Genomic DNA, 22,703 nt, shown 5'->3' on the forward strand with positions numbered 1-22,703 from the left:
GTCAATTTGTTCTTGGTTTTATATGCTCAGTGTAGCTCTCTTGTTGTCGCTCTAATGTTACATGTATTGGTTACAATGTTTCAAAATGTAAGAATGTCATAACATATCAATAGTTAGTCAATGAGATTATGATAGTCAATACTTAATCATAACATAGTCAGTACCTTAGTCTATGAGATGTAAGATTGTCAATACTTAATCATAACATAGTCAATAGTTAATGTACGAGATGTAAGATTGTCAATACTTAGTCTATGAGATGTTTATGTTTACATAAGTTACTTCCTACCAAAATTGTAAATAAGTGCTGTACATAGGGTGAGATACTAAGTAAAATAAGTTACATTGTACACTTGTATCTTTTAAGTCATTTTATTGGAAAAATACTTTTTTGTGTGTGTTTAATATGAATAAATTTTTTTAAAAAAATGTGTTGAAATGTTGAAAATTATTTTCTTAGGAAAAAAATGTTTATGCTATTAGGAGGCAAGTAATACTGGTAACATCCTGACTGAGGGCCAGAGCATGTGTCATTAGTATGCTTATATCCTGACTTTGGGCCAGGGCATGTGTCATTAGTATGCTTATATCCTGACTGAGGTTCAGAGCATGTGTCATTAGTATGCTTGTATCCTGACTGAGGTTCAGGGCATGTGTCATTAGTATGCTTGTATCCTGACTGAGGTTCAGGGCATGTGTCATTAGTATGCTTGTATCCTGACTGAGGTTCAGGGCATGTGTCATTAGTATGCTTGTATCCTGACTGAGGGCCAGGGCATGTGTCATTAGTATGCTTGTATCCTGACTGAGGTTCAGGGCATGTGTCATTAGTATGCTTATATCCTGACTGAGGTTCAGGGCATGTGTCATTAGTATGCTTGTATCCTGACTGAGGGCCAGGGCATGTGTCATTAGTATGCTTATATCCTGACTGAGGTTCAGGGCATGTGTCATTAGTATGCTTGTATCCTGACTGAGGGCCAGGGCGTGTCATTAGTATGCTTATATCCTGACTGAGGTTCAGGGCATGTGTCATTAGTATGCTTATATCCTGACTGAGGTTCAGGGCATGTGTCATTAGTATGCTTGTATCCTGACTGAGGGCCAGGGCATGTGTCATTAGTATGCTTGTATCCTGACTGAGGGCCAGGGCATGTGTCATTAGTATGCTTATATCCTGACTGAGGTTCAGGGCATGTGTCATTAGTATGCTTATATCCTGACTGAGGTTCAGGGCATGTGTCATTAGTATGCTTGTATCCTGACTGAGGGCCAGGGCATGTGTCATTAGTATGCTTATATCCTGACTGAGGTTCAGGGCATGTGTCATTAGTATGCTTATATCCTGACTGAGGTTCAGGGCATGTGTCATTAGTATGCTTGTATCCTGAGTCTGTTCAAAGTCTTCTTTATTGATTGTATTGAGAAATGTTATGACACTAATTTAAACTAGACTAAGACATTGCATGTCGTCACCATGTTAAGGGGAGATCACTCTTAAAGACAACCACATTTAGCTATAAACTGATTGGGATAGCAAAGTTGTACACTTGAAGGGCTTCACTGAGATTTGAACTAGGAAGTAGATTATCTCCCAACTTTTTAAGTCTAAAGGAACATCCGAAGCATGTCATACATTTGACAAATCTATGGGCCTGCTAGACAAGGGGGGGGGGGGGGGGGATTGTAGCTAAAAATATTTACGATTCGAGGATGTAGCAGTATTTCTTGGATTCTCTCCCCTCGCTCTCTTCCTAAACATAAATCAATTTTTAAAAAAAACATGATACATTCATTCAATACACAAGACCAGATGGGGGTAGGCCTCACTTCTATGATAACATTCTCTTTCTCGCTCGCTCTCTCTCTGGTTCAAACAGGTAAGAGAAACCCAACTTATGAGATAAAGGCGGTGGTAGATTCTAAAGTTCGACCACCCGTATCAAGTTCTAACCTACGTACTGTATTCTCACAGGATCTATAAATGGTGATTACAAGGACGTCCCCTTGAAGAACCAATAGACAGGCTTGAGTTAAAAGATATCACGGCTTTATCTTCAATCTAGAATGCTTTACAGTTTGCTATTGATCTAAATAACTTGATGCTATGTCTTCAAATACTGGCTTCGGGTCTTGCCGCAGGTTCAAGGTAGTTTTGATCGGAGACTCGGGCGTGGGGAAAACTGCATTGTTTCTGAGGCTCAGGGATGGCATTTTCTGTGACACAGTGTCTACAATTGGTGTGGACAGTTTCACTAGGAATATAGTTGTAGACGGCCTCAGTGTCAAGGTAATGTAACAGGTTTTCTTCTTTTAATGTGACAACAATGGATAAACAACCTGAGTTCGAATCCAGGTGGGGGGGGGGTAATAGTGGAACAAACTCTAACCTAGAGCTTGCTGGGGAAGAGCTAAAGGCGATTGGATTTTTTTTTTTTTACCAACCAGATGGGCTGTTGTAGTGTTAAGCAAAATGTTCAGACTAAGCCAACTTTAAAACCTGGCTTAGACAAGAAAAGTTTTGAGTTTTTGTGTGTTCTTTAATCATCATATAATCATGAACTATTACACCCGTTACGCCGATACTTTAATCCAGAAAATGGGGACGATAGAGAGGGGGGGGGGGCAGGTTTCTTTAGTTCGTCCTAATCCAGACATCGTTTAGGGCGGCAAGGGGATGATAGAGCGGGAGGTTTCGAACTCGGGACCAGCTACTCGATAGTCCGAAGTGTATACCACACGACCATGCAGCCATGGTAGGTCTACATCGCAGTGATCACCGAATTTGTTTCAAACAGTGACCATTTAATTTGAGCTCAACTTCACACATTTCTAACTCTATTACTATTTTGTATTGAAATTGTTCATCTACTGAGTAAACGAATGGACAGAATATCAACAAACAAGAAAAAAACGAACGTCTTAATTCAAAACTAAAACTGCCACCAAGGAAAGGAGTTGGCTCTCAATTTACTTCCCGGAGTTACCGAGTTATTCGTCGAAACATTTACATATTGACACCATTCTGAAAAGATAAATACAGTTATCTGTGCACCAAGAACATTTTGTAACATGAGTGATCCCCCTTTGTATTGGTAATGCGTCATAAGCTTCTTCCTGGATTATGGAAAAGAAATTTGATAAAAAGAAAGAGAGAGAGAGACGGTGATATTAAATTTAAGCAAATGGGAACCCAGACTTCGGGTATGCATTGCTGGCGATTGAAAATGGGCCTGGAATCAGAAAGGCCCTCGCCATTATGACTGGAAAAATGCTAGCCCATTATTCCTCGTCAAGGCGCGAAGCAACACTGACTCCGTTCGTGACCTCCGTGCCGCGCCAAGCCGTGAGTGTCGGTTTTTCTAGGTACGAGGCAAAGAACATTAACAAAAAAAAAACTTAAACTGCAAAAGCATGAAAATACTGCATTAGACCAAACCTTCCCGTGCCTTGAGTGTTACATTTCGAATCGAAGATGTGACTTCAGAGCCCTCTTTGAGTAGGCCTACATAGGCAATGCGAGTGTGCTCATATTCAACTGGGAAGGAGGAGACCAAACATATGCGCTAGTATAAAATGTTCCTCTGGAACAGTAACACCAGCTTGACAATACAATTTAAACTACATTCTTCGCTAGTGCTCTGTACTCCTATATGGTTGTGAAAGTTGGACACACAATGCCGGAGGAATTCCAGCTACCCGTCGCCTCAGCGTGGCCCTCCGGTGGAACGTCTAGGGGTGGACCTAGATAGGCTAAGTACGAGTAGCGAATCAGGCCCTTGCGGGACCCCCTGGGTGAGTTTTTTTTTATCTCACTCGGGGTAGGGGTGGAACAAGTAGCCCGCACACCAGTCCAAAAAGTCCGCCACGCCGTTCCACATGGGGGCCGTCATCAGTATCCCGTTAGCTGGAGTGGCGGTCCTTGCACGGAACAGTGGCGGTTACAGTATAGGAATATGAGACAAGCTCCCCGCAGTTAGCTCTGTTCTCAGCCACTTGTAGTGAGTGGGGCACAGGAACGGGACGGAGCGCTGTGTACACGGCACGGTCCGGTCTGGCCCAGTCAACCGATATGGCCGTCTACCGTTGAGAGCCCTCAGACAGGACAGGGGTGAAGAGCCCCATGCCCAGGCCTGGTAGTTGGATAAAAGCCTTTCTAACCACCAAGGGGATAATGGCGCCTATGGTGCCGACGCCCTGCAGGACTTCACTGAAGGACTCAGAATGCTGAAAAAGGAAGGACTCCTCAATACTGTGAAGAGACGAAAGTCATTCTTCAAGGTCCAGTGGAGGGAGCACGAAGTCGTCGAAAGAAAAGTTGACCTGGCTAACGGACCGCGACCTTTCTCTTGATAGCCTGATAAGAACAGCTGCTAACTGGGAAAATTGGGGGGGGGGGGGATTTGGTTATGCGAACAGCACCCCTACGACGAAAGACAATGGACAGATGAGAATGTTATTTGAAGCCTATAGTGCTATTTTCTGCATGAGTGCGTTAGGGCAGGGATTCTCAAACTTTTTCAGTTCAGGGACAAGTAATACTAAGTTAGCGGGCCCACGACACAGCCAGATTTCTCTGCCAAAAATCTCATATTTCTAAAGCCGCTGTGGCCTAACCAAACTCTCGGCAACCGTGTGTGTTTTGTTTGATCTACACTATTCACATTGCAAGAATAAACGAAGCCTTATAAGAGCTCTTTTATTCACTGTTGTTGCATTGCTAATAGTTTCCTGCTGATTTGCATTCACTGTTGATTGACGTTTAAGGAAATCAATGGGTTTTTCTTGTAGTTCATTTTGACGCTTCAGTTTAGCAGGTCTCAAACTTTCGTTCGATAACACATTGAAACATCTGACACATTGTTGCTGATCACTGTTACCTCTGTACGGTAGAAATCTGAATTGTAAATATATAGATGCAGATTTACAATTAGTTACGTAATTTTGACTTATATGTTGCGGCATTTCTTACAGCATCGTGTCTCGTTTCTTTGTCACTATTTCCATTTCATTCTTGCTCTCTTCAGATATCTGCTTACGCTTCAAATATTTATCCATAATCTAAAGGTCAGACGGGCGTGCCAAAAGCAATTTAACAAACGCCAATTACCACTGTAGCCTATAAAGTAATAAATCCTGAATTGTACAACATTAATAACCAGACTTATGTCTGTGTTTCGAGGAGTCTCAGAATCGTCGTCTGGAAACTTTAAAACGAAGTTTGGCCTACTTCTTTGACTAGTGTGATAAAGCAGAGAAATAGAAAGATCGATGTTGATTGACTTGAAAAGCAAACAGATTGAAAGAGCGACGTTGATTAGTTTGTAAATTAAGTAAAGTTTGAAACTCCTACCCAAAATATATTTCTATCGCAGTATTGTTATTAATCATTGTTTTTGTCAAGCAGCGTCAACAACAATAGTTCTAGAATTTTCGCTATAGTCGCTATAGACACATGAAACAGTAGAACGTGGCCAGCTGATTATTATTTAAATTATCCTATCATTTTGAACTGGCCTTCAGTGAATAGGTCATTATAAATGTATACAATTTTTCATATTTCTGTGGACCCTCCAACAGTCGTCTGGTCAACCCTGAGGGTCCACTAACCATTGTTTGACAACCACTGCTTTAAGGTATGGGCTTTAAATAAACAATAAAGACAAATGAGATGAAGTAGTTTTGTAGACTTGTATAGTCGAGACTACTCAAACATTGTACACATATATTGCTGTGGAACATTATGAGAGGGAAACAGTTTCTAAACCTGAACCTGCTCAAAACATCTCCGAATGCCAGCGAATCGTCCACATTTGTTTAACATTTGAACATTCTACTTCTAAGGACTCTAGCACTTCTTTAGCCACGCACTGTTTAAGAACAACGGAAACAGTGAGATTGTGAACTGAACAAACTAGTTGATTGATTGATCACAAAGGAAATGAAAAACAAAACAAAAAAAAAAAAGTCTGTATCCGCTCGTTCTAACGTTTGTACAAAGAAACAGGAAAGTGATTGGTCGAAATTCAAGTCCACGAATGTGTTAGAGATTAATTCGCCGTGAGGAAAAGGGAGGGGCAGCTCTTTGTTCTCATTCTAATTATATGGGACTTTTTTGTCGTTGAAAATTGTGAACTTACTTCTTCACTTACTTCCTTTTTTTTTCCCTTCCTTTTCTATTATCTTATAACTCGAGAACATGTGGAAAGAAGGGAACAAAATAGTTGTGTTTCAAATACAATTTGAAATTTATGATGCGATTCCATTAAAAACAAAAAAAACAAGCATTTTGGTGTAACCGGTTAATATTACACTAATAACCAAATGGTACAAGATCGGTAGAGGAGCTAGGTCAAAAATGGCTGCATTAATATTACACTAATAACCAAATGGTACAAGATCGGTAGATGAGCTAGGTCAAAAATGGCTGCATTAATATTACACTAATAACCAAATGGTACAAGATCGGTAGAGGAGCTAGGTCAAAAATGGCTGCATTAATATTACACTAATAACCAAATGGTACAAGATCGGTAGATGAGCTAGGTCAAAAATGGCTGCATTAATATTACACTAATAACCAAATGGTACAAGATCGGTAGATGAGCTAGGTCAAAAATGGTTGCATTAATATTACACTAATAACCAATGGTACAAGATCGGTAGATGAGCTAGGTCAAAAATGGCTGCATTAATATTACAATGGACTTTTTTTTCTATTCTATTCTATTCTATTCTATTCTATTCTATTCTATTCTATTCTATTCTATTCTATTCTATTCTCTATTCTATTCTACTCTATTCTATTCTCTATTCTATTGTGGATTTTTTGCACTTCAATGTACTTTTTTGTATTCCCCAGTTAACTTTGGTAGACACAGCAGGTATTGAAAGGTTTAACACCCTATCCACCAGTTACTATAGACATAGCCATGCGGTTTTCTTCGTATACAGTGTAGATAAACCAGCCAGTTTAGCAAGTGTAAGAACTTGGAATAAGACTGTGGACATTATTGCACCAAATGGTAAAACAATAGATATTATATATATATATATATATATATATATATATATATATATATATATATATATATATATATATATATATATATATATATATTATAAAGTAGAATGTGAGGGGTATGTATGTATGTATGTATGTATGTATGTATGTATGTTACTTCACTGGCGGATCCAGGGGGGGGGGCGGTAGGGGCGATCGCCCCCCCCACTCGGCCGACCCCCCCCCCCCGAAGGGAGGGGCGGACGAATTTTAGTATAGAAGTCACACAATTTGTATACGAATTTATTACTTATGTTAATAATATATACTAGTTATTTATATTTCAAACTATTTTTAGATTACTTCGCCCCCCCCCCTTCTAGTATGTTGGCCGATTAGGTGGGGTCGGGATGGGGCGATAGCATCAATCCGCCCACCCCCCAACCATAAACTTTTGAGTGGGGGGGGCGGTCCAATTTATTTGTAGAAATCACAGCTTGCCAAAAGAATCAATTATGATTAAAACTTGTTATTGATATTTTAACCGATCTTTATATTATGTCGTTCCCCTGTTGTCCGATTGGTGTGTGTGTGGGGGGAAACCTCTACTGCCCTTCCCACCTAAACCCTTTGAGTGGGGGGGGGCGGTCCTACTTTTATGGAGAAATCATAGTTTGTGAGCAAGATTAGTTGCATTAATATATAAATTTGATATTATGTCGCTCTCCTTCAGGTATCTTGGCCGATTCGGTGGGGTAAGGGGGGGGGGGGACGATTGCATGTACTGCCCTCCCCGCTCTAGCCCTCTGAGTGGGGGGGGGGCGGTCATATTTTTATGGAGAAATCATAGTTTGTGAATAAAAATAGTTGAATTTCTATATAATTGATATGTGAAACCATTTGTATATTATGTCGCACCACACTCTAATCTCAAATTTTATGATTAGTAAATATAAAAGGAAAAAAGTGGGAGGGGCGATAATTGCCATCTCCTTTCTCTCATCGGACGAAGCAATAATTTTTCTTTTTGTATTATAGTTAAGAAATTACAAAATGTAAAAAAAAAAAAAATCAGCCAATAATATAATTTATATATGCTATAAATTAAATTCTCGTATCGAGTGGCCCCACCCTTATTCTTTAATGCCAATTGCAATCATTAGCAGAAATTATAAAAAGGAGCGAGGATAAATTGTTTTCATTCTACCGCCCCTCCCATTTCCAGACAGAGTTTATGTGATTTCACATGAATTTATCATAATTATTTTAAGAAAGACTTTGCTTTGTAAAAGTTAGAATTCAAGCAAAAATTTTCAGTATAAGAGTCACGATTGAGATGAGTAGCCTTTTTTCCAACCTTTACTCAATCTAATATTTTTCTAGTTAAATTTGGGACTATAACTCACAATTTATGCTTGAATTTTATTGAATATTATTTATCGAATTTTTTTTTCGATCCTCAAAGCCTTAATCTAAATATGTGGGGTATCTGATCTTTTCAAGGAACAAATCGGTTTTATTTGCAATGTATTAAGGGCGTATACATTCAAATTAGACCTTTTTTAATAGGATGAATAATGAGCTTTAGGTAAGGAGAATGCGTTTCTTCAGTGAAGAATGCATGAAAACGCTTTCTGCGTCGGGGCTACGCCCCGAAACTCACTGATTAATAGTGAGCTGTAGATGTCAGGAGCAGGCGTTTCTGCAATGAAAAATGCAAGAAAACGCTTTTTGGCGTCGGAGCTTCGCCCCGAACTCCACTGATTGATAAAGAGCTGTAGATGTCAGAAGCAGGCGTTTCTGCAGTGAAAAATGCAAGAAAACGCTTTTTGGCGTCGGGGCTTCGCCCCGAACTCCACTGATTAAAATGAGCTGTAGATGTCAGGAGAATGCGTTTCTTCAGTGAAGAATGCATGAAAACGCTTTCTGCGTCGGGGCTACGCCCGAAACTCACTGATGAATAGTGAGCTGTAGATGTCAGGAGCAGGCGTTTCTGCAATGAAAAATGCAAGAAAACGCTTTTTGGCTTCGGAGCTTCGCCCCGAACTCCACTGATTGATAAAGAGCTGTAGATGTCAGAAGCAGGCGTTTCTGCAGTGAAAAATGCAAGAAAACGCTTTTTGGCGTCGGGGCTTCGCCCCGAACTCCACTGATTAAAATGAGCTGTAGATGTCAGGAGAATGCGTTTCTTCAGTGAAGAATGCATGAAAACGCTTTCTGCGTCGGGGCTACGCCCCGAAACTCACTGATGAATAGTGAGCTGTAGATGTCAGGAGCAGGCGTTTCTGCAATGAAAAATGCAAGAAAACGCTTTTTGGCTTCGGAGCTTCGCCCCGAACTCCACTGATTGATAAAGAGCTGTAGATGTCAGAAGCAGGCGTTTCTGCAGTGAAAAATGCAAGAAAACGCTTTTTGGCGTCGGGGCTTCGCCCCGAACTCCACTGATTAATAATGAGCTGTAGATGTCAGGAGAATGCGTTTCTTCAGTGAAGAATGCATGAAAATACTGAGAAATATTGCTTATTTATTCTTATATATATATATATATATATATATATATATATATATATTATATATATATATATATATATATATATATATATATATGTGTGTGTGTGTGCTGTACGCACGTTTATGTATAGGGTTAGGGTTTACTGGGCGTTAGGGTTAGGGTTTGGAAAAAAATCGCCCCCCCCACTCCAAAGTTCTGGATCCGCTAGTGTGTTACTTATAGACATCGAAACCGCTTGACCAATCTTGATAAAACTAGGCAGGAATGTTCCTTGGGTACCAACTTAGACCGTAGTGTATGTATTGTAGCCCTAAAACAAACTTAAGACCCTCAAAAAAAATAAAGTTGTCCGACTCTATTACAGCTATAGTATTTTATGGATCTAGGCCATGTCTACAATGTTGACATGAGAAAAGATAGAAAGGATTTAGACCTAGATCTAATTTTAAGAAATACACTTTGCGCAGATAGTTTTTTACTTTGACACATGAAAAGACAAAAGAAGGTCCATTGATTTCATTATATAATAAAATTAACCTTCAATTTTGTGTTTCAAAAGCATTTTTTACATTAATTAGTTCCTTATATCTGTGATTACAGATTTCCTGACGAACATTCTTTCATTAGACAATTCAGTAATGAATCGCGTACTAAATATTAATTCGTTTAATTGTTTACTTTATAATCCCATCCCTAGATCTAAAACTCTAATTCTTATCTTATCTTATCTTATATAATACAACTCTAAGATGATAAAACTTCTCTTCGCACAGATAGTTTTATACTTTAACACATAAACATATTAATTAAAGTCCATTCATTTCATATTTTGATCAAATAAACATTCAAATTTGGTTTTCTAAAGCTACATTCGTTTAAGAAAGCTGCGAAGCCGAGTTAAAGGCCTAGATCTATATTCATTCATGAATCGCGTACTAAAAATTATTTCGTTTTATTGTTCACTTTATAATCCCATTTATTTAACAAAGCTATCGCTCTTTTCGTTTTTAATAGATAAGAATGTATCGACTTCGGGTAAACCATTTTCGCAAAACTAATTTTATTTTCGTAGCGAAAGAGAAATAACGTGAAAGGATCATTAGCTACGTTTAACATACATCTAAATCCAATCCACTAGATTATTCAAAAGCAAATGTTTTAATTTAAAAAAAAATGGATTTAAGCCTATTAGCTATTTTTACATTGACACATTCGCTTTACTTATTACATTATTATTTCGTTTAATTGGTTACAAAACACTCTCAGTGACTATATCGACAGTAATGCGCAAATAAAGACCCGCGGGTCGCGGGTAAAATATGTCTAGTATATATATATATATATATATATATATATATATATATATATATATTGATTTCATAAAGCCTAGCTGGAATAATTAGCATTGAATGATCTTGGGCTGGGGGGGGGGGGTGGGGGGTGATTTTTTCCTCCCCCTCCCCCCGCGCTATATATATATATATATTTGTGTGTTTGTGCATATAATTAATCTAAATTACATTCTGACTCTTCATTCTTTCGGAAGACGTTTATTATACCCTAGAATAGGTTCTTTCCCCAACCCCCCACCCCTGGCTACGCCCATGATATATATATATATATATATATATATATATATATATATATATATATATATATATATATATATCATGGGCGTAGCCAGGATTTTTTTTCGGGGGGGGGGGGTTTGGGGGAGTGAATTCCCCCCCCCCCCGATTCCCCCCCTCACCCCACCCCCCCGCGAAAAAAAATTATATGTATTTATGTATGTGTGTGTGTGTGTGTGTGTGTACATAATCTTTATTACATTCGTTTATTGTGCCCTAGAATAGGTTCTTCCATGATTAGTGGAAAAATTGTACATTCCCCGACATTACTAGCCAAGGGGTCTGGGGGAGCGCTAGGAGCTCCCCCAGCGCGGGGCGAAGCCCCGCCGCCAAGCACTATTTCTGGTATTGAAAGCCAACAAAATGCATATTCTGAGGTATCTACAGTGCATTTTCCTGCTATTAAAAAGTTTTATTTCAAAAACCTAATGTGCTATTCTTACTGACTTAGACCCTCCCACGCCGTTCGGAGCATTTGACGTCAATCTGTTTTCATAAAAATCTGTCACTGGTAATGTCTGAAGCCTCTTCCCACCTACCATGAGGACCTCCATGAATGAGTGGCGTCAAGTTGTACTAGGATATCATTGCAACTCTTCTTATGCGTAATTCATTTTGTCGGAGAACATGTCCCGCAAACCTCATGCGTCGTTCTCTCACAATCTAAGGGTCGACTCCCAGTTCGGCATAGGATTTCCTTGATTTAGACCCGATCTCTATAACTGACTCCTAAAATTTGTCTTAGCCATCTTTGTTGAGCCACATTTAGTGTTTTTTCGATTTCGGTAGATGACTATTCACTGCAGTTTATTAATGGAGCCCTGCTACTGGTAAAAATGTGTAACCTCTCTTGAATACGCTCTTGGAATTAAGTGACTGTAGTTTGCTTTAGATTTTATATCGAAAAGAGAAGTGTTATCGTCAAAATCTTCTGTTGGGGGTTTTCCACCTCAAAATGCTCTGTAGGGGGATCTTAAACTCAAAACCATCTGAAGGGGTTTTAAACTTAAAAAAAAAAAGCCATCTGTAGAAGAAGGGTTTAAACTCAAAACCCCCGATTGGCTTGGCTACGCTCAAATAATTTTAGTGTGTAATTTGGTTTTTTTTTTATATTGAAGATGTATTTTTAGCACCAAACCCATCTGAATGGGGGTTTAAACTCAAAACCCCTTTCGGCAACGCTCATAGCATTTTGAGTGCATAATTTGCTTTTTCTTTTACACTGAAGATGTATTTTTTATCCTCAAATTCCCCTGGCGGGGGGTTTAAACTCAAAACCCCTTTGACTAAGCTCATAGATTTTAGAGTGAGTAATTTTCTTTTATTTATATTCAAGAGGTACTTTTTAGCTTCAAACTCCACTGGAGTGGGGTTTAAACTCAAAACTGAGTCAAAACCCATTTAGCTACGCTCATAACATTTTGAGTGCTTAATTAGCTTTTTTTTATATTAAAGAGGGGGTTTATCGTAAATTTTAGACGGGGTTTTAAAATCAAAATCTTCCTGAACTGTGCTCTTGGAATAAGGGGATTTTCGTTTGCATTTTTTTTTGTTTTGTTGTATAGAAGAGGGGGAGTTAACTGCAAAAACCCCAGCTAGGGGGTTTAAAACTCAAAACCCTGGTAGGGGGTTTTAAACTCAAAACCCCTAGTAGGGGTTTTTAAACTCGAACCCCTCTGGAAGGGGTTTTAAACTCGAACCCCCCTGGTAGGGGTTTTTAAACTCGAACCCCCCTGGTAGGGGGTTTTAAACTCAAAACCCCTTTGGTTGTGTTGAGGCAAGTGATGGTTTAGTAATAAAATCTCACCTAAAATAAACAAAAACAAAGCAAAAAATCAGTCACTAAATTCTGACTCCCCCCCCCCCAGGGGGGGGGATTTCATTTCGGGGGGGGGTTTGAACCCCAAGAACCCCCCCTGGCTACGCCCATGATATATATATATATATATATATATATATTGTTGTAACCCTGCCCTGCACCAGTGCTTGAGGTGAGCACTAGCGCACTAGTGAACGTAAACAGGAAGACGCTAGAATGGAGAGTATAACAGTGCATCAGGAACTGTGAAGAGTCTGAATGTTTGAGAAACTAAGAGGCCAACTTTTGTGCTGCCTGAAGGTTGTAGTAGGGACCTGGAGCGAAGCGGGGAAGGCTGTCGTTGGTCCACATTCGGGTTAAGTAGCAAAGGACTGATACACTTAGTAGTAAGACTCTGAGGAAGCTGAAGGATGTTATGTGTTTACTGTTTACCCTAGTGAATAAACACAACTATTATTTCCTGTTAAACTGTGTTGAGTTGCATGCCTTTTCGTTGAGTGCCTACCCTAGAGTTGCAACAATATATTAGCAGTCTACTAGCAGTACACACTGGCTACGCCAGTTGATTTATTCCCAGGCTTTATATTGTTTATTATGGCCGGAAAAAAACTTTTTTTTTTAAATTGCAATAAATGGGCCACATTTGAACGATCAACCTAACAGACTTGTTTGACCCGTGAATTAGTGTTTGAACGATCAACCTAACAGACTTGTTTGACCCGTGAATTAGTGTTTGAACGATCAACCTAACAGACTTGTTTGACCCGTGAATTAGTGTTTGAACGATCAACCTAACAGACTTGTTTGACCCGTGAATTAGTGTTTGAACGATCAACCTAACAGACTTGTTTGACCCGTGAATTAGTGTTTGAACGATCAACCTAACAGACTTGTTTGACCCGTGAATTAGTGTTTGAACGATCAACCTAACAGACTTGTTTGACCCGTGAATTAGTGTTTGAACGATCAACCTAACAGACTTGTTTGACCCGTGAATTAGTGTTTGAACGATCAACCTAACAGACTTGTTTGACCCGTGAATTAGTGTTTGAACGATCAACCTAACAGACTTGTTTGACCCGTGAATTAGTGTTTGAACGATCAACCTAACAGACTTGTTTGACCCGTGAATTAGTGTTTGAACGATCAACCTAACAGACTTGTTTGACCCGTGAATTAGTGTATGTGCTACAATACAATTTCACGGCTCTTTCTCCCTTGCATTCTCCCTTCTCTTTCGCTCTCTGGACCCCCACCCCCCCATTTTTTTTTACCTTCGCATTGTAATTTCTCTGACATAGACTTTAGACTTGATTTGGCAAGACCCGCTTCATAATGCGCCCCCCCCCCTGACACATACACGCGCTCATATTTTGGGTCCGTTAATTCCTAGAGCACTTTGAGTGATCCGCTTCTTCAACAACCAAACGTTAGTCCTTCGTACACTCTATAACTTTTCTTCGGCTACCTTTCATCTGACACCAAGCTATGTACGCTATTAGACACCGCATTCAAAAGTAAAGGCAGTTGGTCGTTGTGCTGGCCACATGACACCCTTGTAAACCGTAGACCACAGAAACAGATGATCTTTACAGGATCTACCCCATGGATCGCAAGATCTGAAAGTGGAAATGTATTTACTTTACATTTCTTCATACCCTCAGTTTCAGGCCTAGAGAATAAAATGCATTTTTCCGAAGACCCCAATAGAATGGCACATCCCTTTTCCCCTTTCTACATTTAATCTTATCTTATCTTATATAATACAGACGTTACTTAAAAAAAGAAGAGGGTTACGTCCTACGCGTCATGCATTTTGTCATGCATGTTAACCAATGACTTAAATTCTGCCAAGTCACTGGTTTTCCTGGCTAGCTCAGGCAACCCATTCCATGCTCTGTGGTATTTCATTAGCATAAAATGGGCGTATTAAAAATAAATAGACTTAGGAAAAAGAAAAAAAATGCTTCAAAAATACGGAATTTGTGTGATATTTTCTTAATGCTTTATGTATAGGCTGCGGCCTTTTGGGAAAATACTGAAAATAAAATACAAAGGTTTGATAAAAAGCTTGCTATTTTTCGCGAATAGCGGTCGTCAGGTTGCGAATCTCTCAAAACTGGTTCTTAGTGAGCGCCTATGGGTAAAAGGAACCTGTGTATGAAATTTTATGCGAATTTGTACGACAGTTTAAGAGCTCTCTTGGTCAATGAGTCAGTGGTAACTTGCAAATATTTAGTAGATATGTGTGTTTTTATTCCCAAACAAGGAATAGATGTATGTATGTGTGTGTGTTTGCGTAAACTAAATTACTAAAGTAAACAAAATTACTAAAGTGTAGAGTCTAGATCTACATCTTAATCTAGAACTGATTTGTATCGATGTGGATGGGGCTATGGAAGAGGCAAAGTATTTACAGACCTACTTTCTCGATCTATAGAGGATTCAACACAAATTCAAGTGTTTACAAGTGGCTGGAACTAAAGTTCAGATTTAGAACCGACGAACTAAAGAAATATAATTGAGTGAGAGAAAGTTAAGGACTTTATGAAAGATCTTTTCATTTGAAAGTTTTTACTGGTTAAAGCAAAGTCAAGTCATTTCATCATTTTGTGCTATAACAGACGAGCTATAGAAAGTCGAGTTCTAAATTGTGGAAGCTCAGACTCTGGTCCATGGAAAATGACAAACGAAACAAATGCGGGCTAAAAGTGGAATGTAAGAGCTGAGGTCTAAATTATGAAAAGGGCACCCCCCCTCTTTTTTTGACTTTTCCATGGGAGAAGTCAAAACATAGATGTATTATTCTTATAAGGGGGATTAGAAATGGTTGCCGATCGTTATACTGTTGGCCAGTGGTTGCAGGATGCAAAAGGAAAAAAAAAAGTTCCGATAAAAAGGGAAGCGAGGGTGACGGTTAACAAAAGAGTGTGTACTAAAAAAGGGGGGGGGGGTTACTAAATTATGCATAATGAAATGTCCTTCAAACTGTTCCAAAAGAAAAATATTTCACCTTTAAGGGCACTACAATAACAATTCACAGGTCAAACGTGTGTGCGTGCGTATGGTATGGGGGGGGGGGACGTAATAGTGTGTGACTTTCCATGTCAGGATGCCCCTCCCCCCTAAAAAAAAATCTTCCGGTTAACATGCAGGGCTATACCCATTATTTAAATGTAACAAAGTATATTGTTCTCAAAATTGTTACTTAATACATTTCATGTAGGTGGTGTTATGGAGTGTGTGTGTGGTGTGTGTGTTTGCTAGGAGTCATTGAAAGCAAGTATTTATTGTTAGTTGTAGAGACAGGGCATTAATTTAATGTTAGTCTTGTAGTATGAAGCAAGATAAGCGGCGCTGTCGTAAGCTGTGTGAAGTACGCCTGATGACTTTAGGAAGCCAGAGAGTAAAGACGTGTTTTTCTAGTGAGTTAGATTTGTTTGAATATCAGTTTGTTTCATTTCATCTGAAGTGGAGTTTGTCTATAATTTAATCAAATTTATATTTAGTTTTGTTTACAAAGAAGTGATTCAAGTTATTTCAAGTTGTATAAGTTCAAATAGACTACGCCTACAGCGGTGAAGTTACCAGCAGTTTGGTGCTATAAGTCAACGACCATCAAGAACAAGGGGTTGATATAGACATTCGCACAAAAAGTGTGTTAGAAATAAAATTAATTTCCTAAGAGTGTTACTGCTACATGTACTAAAATAATTAAGAATGAATATTAATTTCAACTTTTTCTTTTAGTTGTTCGATTTCTAGTTGGCACTAAAAACGACATCCAATGTGGACTGTGCCAGACGACCGTTGAACACGTCGCCAATTCTATTGGTTGTAAAGCTGTCTTTGATACGTCAGCCAAAACTGGTAGGTGCTCAAGTATGCCCACTTTTTTACAAATATTATACAAACTCACCCTGTCTGTCTGGTAAAAGTGTGTACAAGTTATTTCTCCCACACCTATTCTTGGATCAAGTTGAAACTTTGAACAAATTATTCATTGACATAAAGGACATGAATCAATATAAAAAAGTAACTATTTGGACAATTAATTGCTGATAATTCATTATTTTATTAATAGCAACAAGGGAGACTAATACTTCAGTATTCACAGATATGGCTAAATTTGTTGTGTTTAGTTCCCTTAAATAATTGTTAACGCTATTGTTTCCTCAAGCAATATCCGATCAAGTTGATACTTTAAACAATTATTTTGATATTGATAAAGGGAAATAACGTACATTAGTGATTTAAGGACGGAGTTCTCCCCCTTTATAAACGTTTTTTTTTTTTTTTTTTTTGCTTGTTATACATCCTAATATAAGTGTCAAAGTCAAACTCTCTCTCTCTCTCTCTCTCTCTCTCATTTAAAACATATTTTACTTTCAACCTAAAATGACACATTCTTGTGACTCCTATTTGTGAACATATTGGTGATGATGACCTAGGTTTTAGAATTTACATTCTAGTGTACGAAACATGTTTTGCTTATCAATTGACACGTACTATATGTCCTACAAAAATGTCTCATACACCTGAATGGTCAAAATGTATTCACAATGATAAGAATAGAGTGAGATGTGTGTCTATATATTGTCTACGTCAGTTGTGAAGACTATGGATTATCTCAAGGAAATGAGATGAAATCCTGGGCATTGGCTGTGGTCGGAACGATGTCTACCGCACAGCAGTTCCCCCCCCCCTCTCCGTGTACTTTACATCCTATTCATCTATCGCTCCTTTCGTTTTTAATAGATATGAATGTATCGGCTTCGGGTAAACCCATTTTCGCAAAACTACTTTTATTTTCGTTGCGAAAGAGAAAAACTTGAAAGGATCATTAGCTAAGTTTAACATACATCTAAATCCAAACTAGGACCCGCAGGCCGCGGGTAATGTCAGGCTAGTATCTTATATAAGGGCTTTATGCACATGATAAATAGTTTTCCTTTTTTATTTCTCTACATATTTAGGTCATGGAGTTTCTAATCTTCTAGAGATTGTTTGCAAATGTCTAATTACTGAACAAAATCAAGAACAACAGGAAGAGACGAATTCTAAATTTAATCTGGATGATCTGGAGTTCCATAGTAAGACTAACCAGTCTGCTTGTTGTTCCTGACGTCTATCATTCAGACTGATACCGAGATGCAGCATGGGACTACACATTGGGGAGTTTTGCGAATAAAGTTAATCAGTCGTCTGCTGTTTGTTTACATTTTGATGTTAAGAACGCTACTTTCGTTTAGATATGTACTACAGTAGGCTAATCAAGGAAAAGAACGCCATATGGAGAAATTGGAGGAGGATGGGGGGGGGGGGGGGTAAGGGTCCTAAAGAAAAACGTAACAAAATGAAAAAAGAAAAATCTGAGAGGTTTTAAAATAGACAACAAAAGCAATGTCACTGACGCTCAAGTGAAAGATCACTGTGCCAACCAAGAGTAGCAGTAAATCGCTTCAACCCGCTTGTTTTTCAATATTTTTTTTTAGTTGCATAAATTGCATAACTGCCTAAATACAGACGCTAATACTTTCTACATATTGATAGTATTTTAAGACTAAGACTAAGACTGCTTTATTGATCCTTACGGAAATTTGTTGTGATTACAGGGACTCGTTTCTCATATAAAGACAACACGTGATACAAGCGGAAGAGAAAGGAACTTTGATTCTACCCTGCTAAAACTACATAGATTATCTGATGTAGGCTTATCAACTCTCACTCTAGTCTTTACACCAGATACGCCAGAAAGCTAGCTATTTATAGTTATCCGCCAAAAATGAAAATCTAAAAAAAAAAAAGAAAAGATGAAGATAAACAATTAGAATAGCGTAGAACGTGTCTTCTTGAGGAAACAAACTGTCATGTCCTAGACCATGTGAATGGTAAGTTCAGCGAAAGTAAGGCTTGACGCAGTATAACAGGATTGAAACTAACACCTTATCTTATCGACTGTCAAATGAAATGATGCGATGATCCAGAGTTGATTCAACTGAGAAAGTTAAAGTCTTTTTTAAAAAAATGTTTATTTTGTTTTCTGTATTAGAAAAAAAGATTCCTAACAATAATGCTTTACTTGATCAAACTTTTGTTGCTAATGTATAAATAAAATTGATTTCTAACTAGTGTTATTCTATCCTGACTTTGTGAAAAAACTCTTGTGTTTAGTGACGTCACAAAGGCAACTGCTTTCACAACTTTCTTTACCAACTTTCTTTACCACACTTTTTGGTTTACCCCGAAAGCCAGTGACGTAAAAAGTCGAATGGTAGGCCTACCCGTGGGCCCGGGTTCAAGACTTTAATAGTGGGCCCCCTTTAAAAAGTTGAAGGTTGGGTTAGACAAACAAACAAAATCGACTCACCCTATATACGCCACTACGTTTACCAAAGACCTTCCATGTAATTGTGTCGTTATACACGCAATACTTTTACGAGTTCTCAAAAGTAATCCATCCATTTTTTTTTATATAAAAATAACTTTTTTTTTTTTCCATTACATAAATTAAATTTCCTGAATATTTTAAATCTACTAAACTTTTGAAAAAAAAAAAAGACCTTTTTGTCATTGTCCCTCCATGAAGGCATCCAATAGCTATTCCAGCAAAATTGTTCATAGAACAAAGACATGAGCGAGCAACAGTGTTCAAAATACTTTTTCAGGCATCATTCCATCAGGGCAGGGTACCGAGGGACTGGAAAGTCATTCCTTTATTTAAAAAATAAAAATCTGATCCTGGAAACTCCAAACTAGCATCACATGTAAAATAATAGAATACATAAGCAGATAGGTCTTAATGTTCTTCTTAAAAGTGGTGTAGCATGTTGTCTGTCTGAGATCAATGGGGAGTGAGTTCCAACCTTTGGTCCGTTCACTGAAAAAGCCCGCAGACCGTAGCTTTTGAGGGAGAAACGGCACTACTAAAAGCGTTGAGTCGATTGAGCGCAGGGCTCTGTGGGGGACATATGAAGTAATCAGTTCGCTTAGGTACAAGGGCATCTCATTGTTATATATACACTGATGACAAAGTGTGGCCACCTTGTAATCGATTCTCGCTTTCACGGGAAGCCAATGGAGCGTGCGCAAAAGCGTAGTAACAGAATCTCGTCTTGTTTTTCTAAGGACTATTCGTGCGGCATTGTTCTGAATACGTTGCAGCTTGGCTATTTTGTCATCGGGTATACCTGCTAGCACGGCGTTGCAGTAGTCAAGGTGGGAGAGTATGAATACCACAGCTAGCGTTTTTGTTGACTCGGTTGTTAAATATGGTCGGATCTGGCCTAATCTGCGCAGCTGCAGATAAAGACCCATGCAGAGCTGTCTTATGCGTGGGTCGAAAGATAATTTTGAGTCGAAGAAAACTCCAAGATTCCGCACTTCATGGACATAAGGAACCTGGCAGTTTGTGATAAAAAGAGAATCTGTGTTTTCGAATTTTGAGACGTTGTTCCGAGTGCCAATCTTAATTATTTCTGTCTTATCTTCGTTCATCTTGAGTTTTTTCTCAACCATCCAATCGCTCACCATTGCAACGGTACCACTTAATTTCTCTGCCAGATGCTACACCTCTGATGGTACTGAGGAATCGTATAACTGAATCATCGGCAAAGAAATGGTATAAGATGCCGGTTGGCCGTATGACACCGCTGAGTGGATATGTATACATGGTGGACAGTACTGGGCCTAAAACTGATCCTTGGGGTACTCCGTACTTCAAGAGTAAGCTTGTTGATTCTGTCCCGTTAACAACGACACTTTGGGTGCGTTCAGTCAGGTAGAATCCAAGCCACTTTAGGACGATTCCTGCTAAACCAAAATTGGCAGAGAATCTGGCCATCATAATTTCATGTTCTAGCGTATCAAAGGCTGCGGACAAGTCCAGCATGTAAAGAATTGATATGTGGCCTATGTCGGAATTGTGAAGTAAGTCGTTTAGTGCCCTGACCACTGCTGTCTCTGTGCTACGGCACTTCCTATATGCAGATTGAAATTCTTCCAAGAGGCAGTACTTTTCAAGATGAGAAAGAATTTGCGCTAGCACGATGTGCTCCAGAAGCTTTGACAGGAAGGGAAGATTTGATACCGGGAGATAGTTTTTTAGACACTCTGGGTCAAGACTGGACTTTTTAAATAAGGGCCTGACAAGTGCATGCTTAAATTGCTCTGGTACAATACCTGAAGTCAGTGAAGATTTCACAATGTTAGTAATTGTGGGTACAAGCTCATCTAAACATTCAAGGAGCAAGGAGGTTGGAATGGGATCAAGGTCACATGACTTATTTGGCATCTTTAAAATAGTACTTTTGACATAATCTTCAGATACACGCTGAAATTCGCAAAAAAGGAGAATTTTGAAAGATTGGAGAGTGGTCAAGCTGTGATGAGAGGCTTTAGGAAATATAGGTCATGTTAAAAACCCAACTGTGACTGATTGATGATTTTTCAAAGGGATTAGATAATAATGAGCAAATAGACGCCATTTTATTTAGCCTTTTCTAAGACATTTGACAAAGTTCACCACCAGAGCGTTTGTTTTGTTTTTTGCTTAAAAAATTAAAATTCTTTGGTTCATTACATCAATGGATTCAGTATTATGTATAATTGCTTCTTTACTTTTGAGTCTTCTGTCCTGAAGAATATGAATATTAACAATGTAATAATAATAACATTAATAACTCTCCGTATCCTGTGGTATCAAGTCGTTAGTCGAACTAACAATACAACATTATCGGCCACACTTTTGACACGAGCACATCTCTTCTTTTTGTATCCACGGAGATTTTGATAGATTGTAGTTAAAGTTTCTGATATTCTTTCGTAAAATATTGTAATAACTTAAGTGAGGCAGCTCAACGAGGCACATCGATATTTATTGACAAGACATCACAGGTACACAAACAACATCAATCTTAGGCACAATCTCTCCATATTGGCTCTCTACTTGGGCGGAAATCGTTCTCTTCTCTTCCTAATGTTGACATCCTTTTTAGTCTAGTTTATCACAGTGCGCACCTTCTAGCTTAGATGTCGGTGCGCATGGCGGAGTTAAAACAATATTGAAACCTGATTTTTTTTTTACCTGCCATAACGGACCAACTCGGGGGTCGATTTTGAATTTGTGTTTCCACACAAACTGTCTTTGTAACCTTGTTTTTAAGTTCAAACGGTTCGCAATTTATTTATTTATTTATTTTTGCTTGGTTTGAAAGAAGAAAAAAAAAAGGAAGATTTGGGAATATATCCGGGGCACCTGTGTTTACAACGCTGCAGAAGATAAATGGTGAAACCATATCAATTCAAAGTCAATCATGGAGTGAAAGGGACAAAGAAAAAAAATCATATTTAAAAAAAAAAGATAGAGTTAGGATGACGACGCTATGCACCACTGAAAGACAAATGTATGTAATAATGTAATAATATATGTAATAATGGTGTAAATCATGTAATTATAGATACTTTTCAATCATAGACTCTACTAGCTAAGTATGACCTAACCACGTCAACACAAACCATTAGGTCTGTACCAGCGGTTCTCAACCATTTTTAGTTCCTAGACTTGTTTTGTTTACCATTGCTTCTATGCAGCGCCCCCCCCCCCCCCCCCCAAACACTAAAATCCAGTCTGTGTGTTGGCTAACGTTCTAAACTAGTGATCATATTTTAAATGTCACATTTATCAAGAGCCAAAGCTGGAGGCCTTAATGTCTTAGACTTATGTGACGATTTGAAAAGCAT

The 22,703-nt window shown here is 38.6% G+C and overlaps 1 protein-coding gene across 2 annotated transcripts; it reads left to right on the plus strand.

The window, feature by feature from the left end:
- Positions 1-1,739: 1,739 nt before the first annotated feature.
- Positions 1,740-18,168, plus strand: LOC106052816 (ras-related protein Rab-1B-like). 2 transcript variants are annotated; one of them, XM_056036450.1, is made up of 5 exons: positions 1,740-1,880; positions 1,976-2,290; positions 6,863-7,025; positions 16,713-16,832; positions 17,939-18,168. In XM_056036450.1, the coding sequence occupies exons 2-5, from the start codon at positions 2,108-2,110 to the stop codon at positions 18,085-18,087; spliced, it is 615 nt and encodes a 204-aa protein (XP_055892425.1). In that variant the 5' UTR covers positions 1,740-1,880; positions 1,976-2,107; the 3' UTR covers positions 18,088-18,168. The 2 variants fall into 2 exon arrangements, with proteins under 2 accessions (XP_055892425.1, XP_055892424.1); XM_056036449.1 differs by lacking the exon at positions 1,740-1,880 and having other exon boundaries at positions 1,918-2,290.
- The last annotated feature ends 4,535 nt before the right edge of the window (positions 18,169-22,703 follow it).

Source organism: Biomphalaria glabrata, chromosome 7 (genome assembly GCF_947242115.1).
Source record: "Biomphalaria glabrata chromosome 7, xgBioGlab47.1, whole genome shotgun sequence".
NCBI classification, from domain to species: Eukaryota; Metazoa; Mollusca; class Gastropoda; family Planorbidae; genus Biomphalaria; species Biomphalaria glabrata.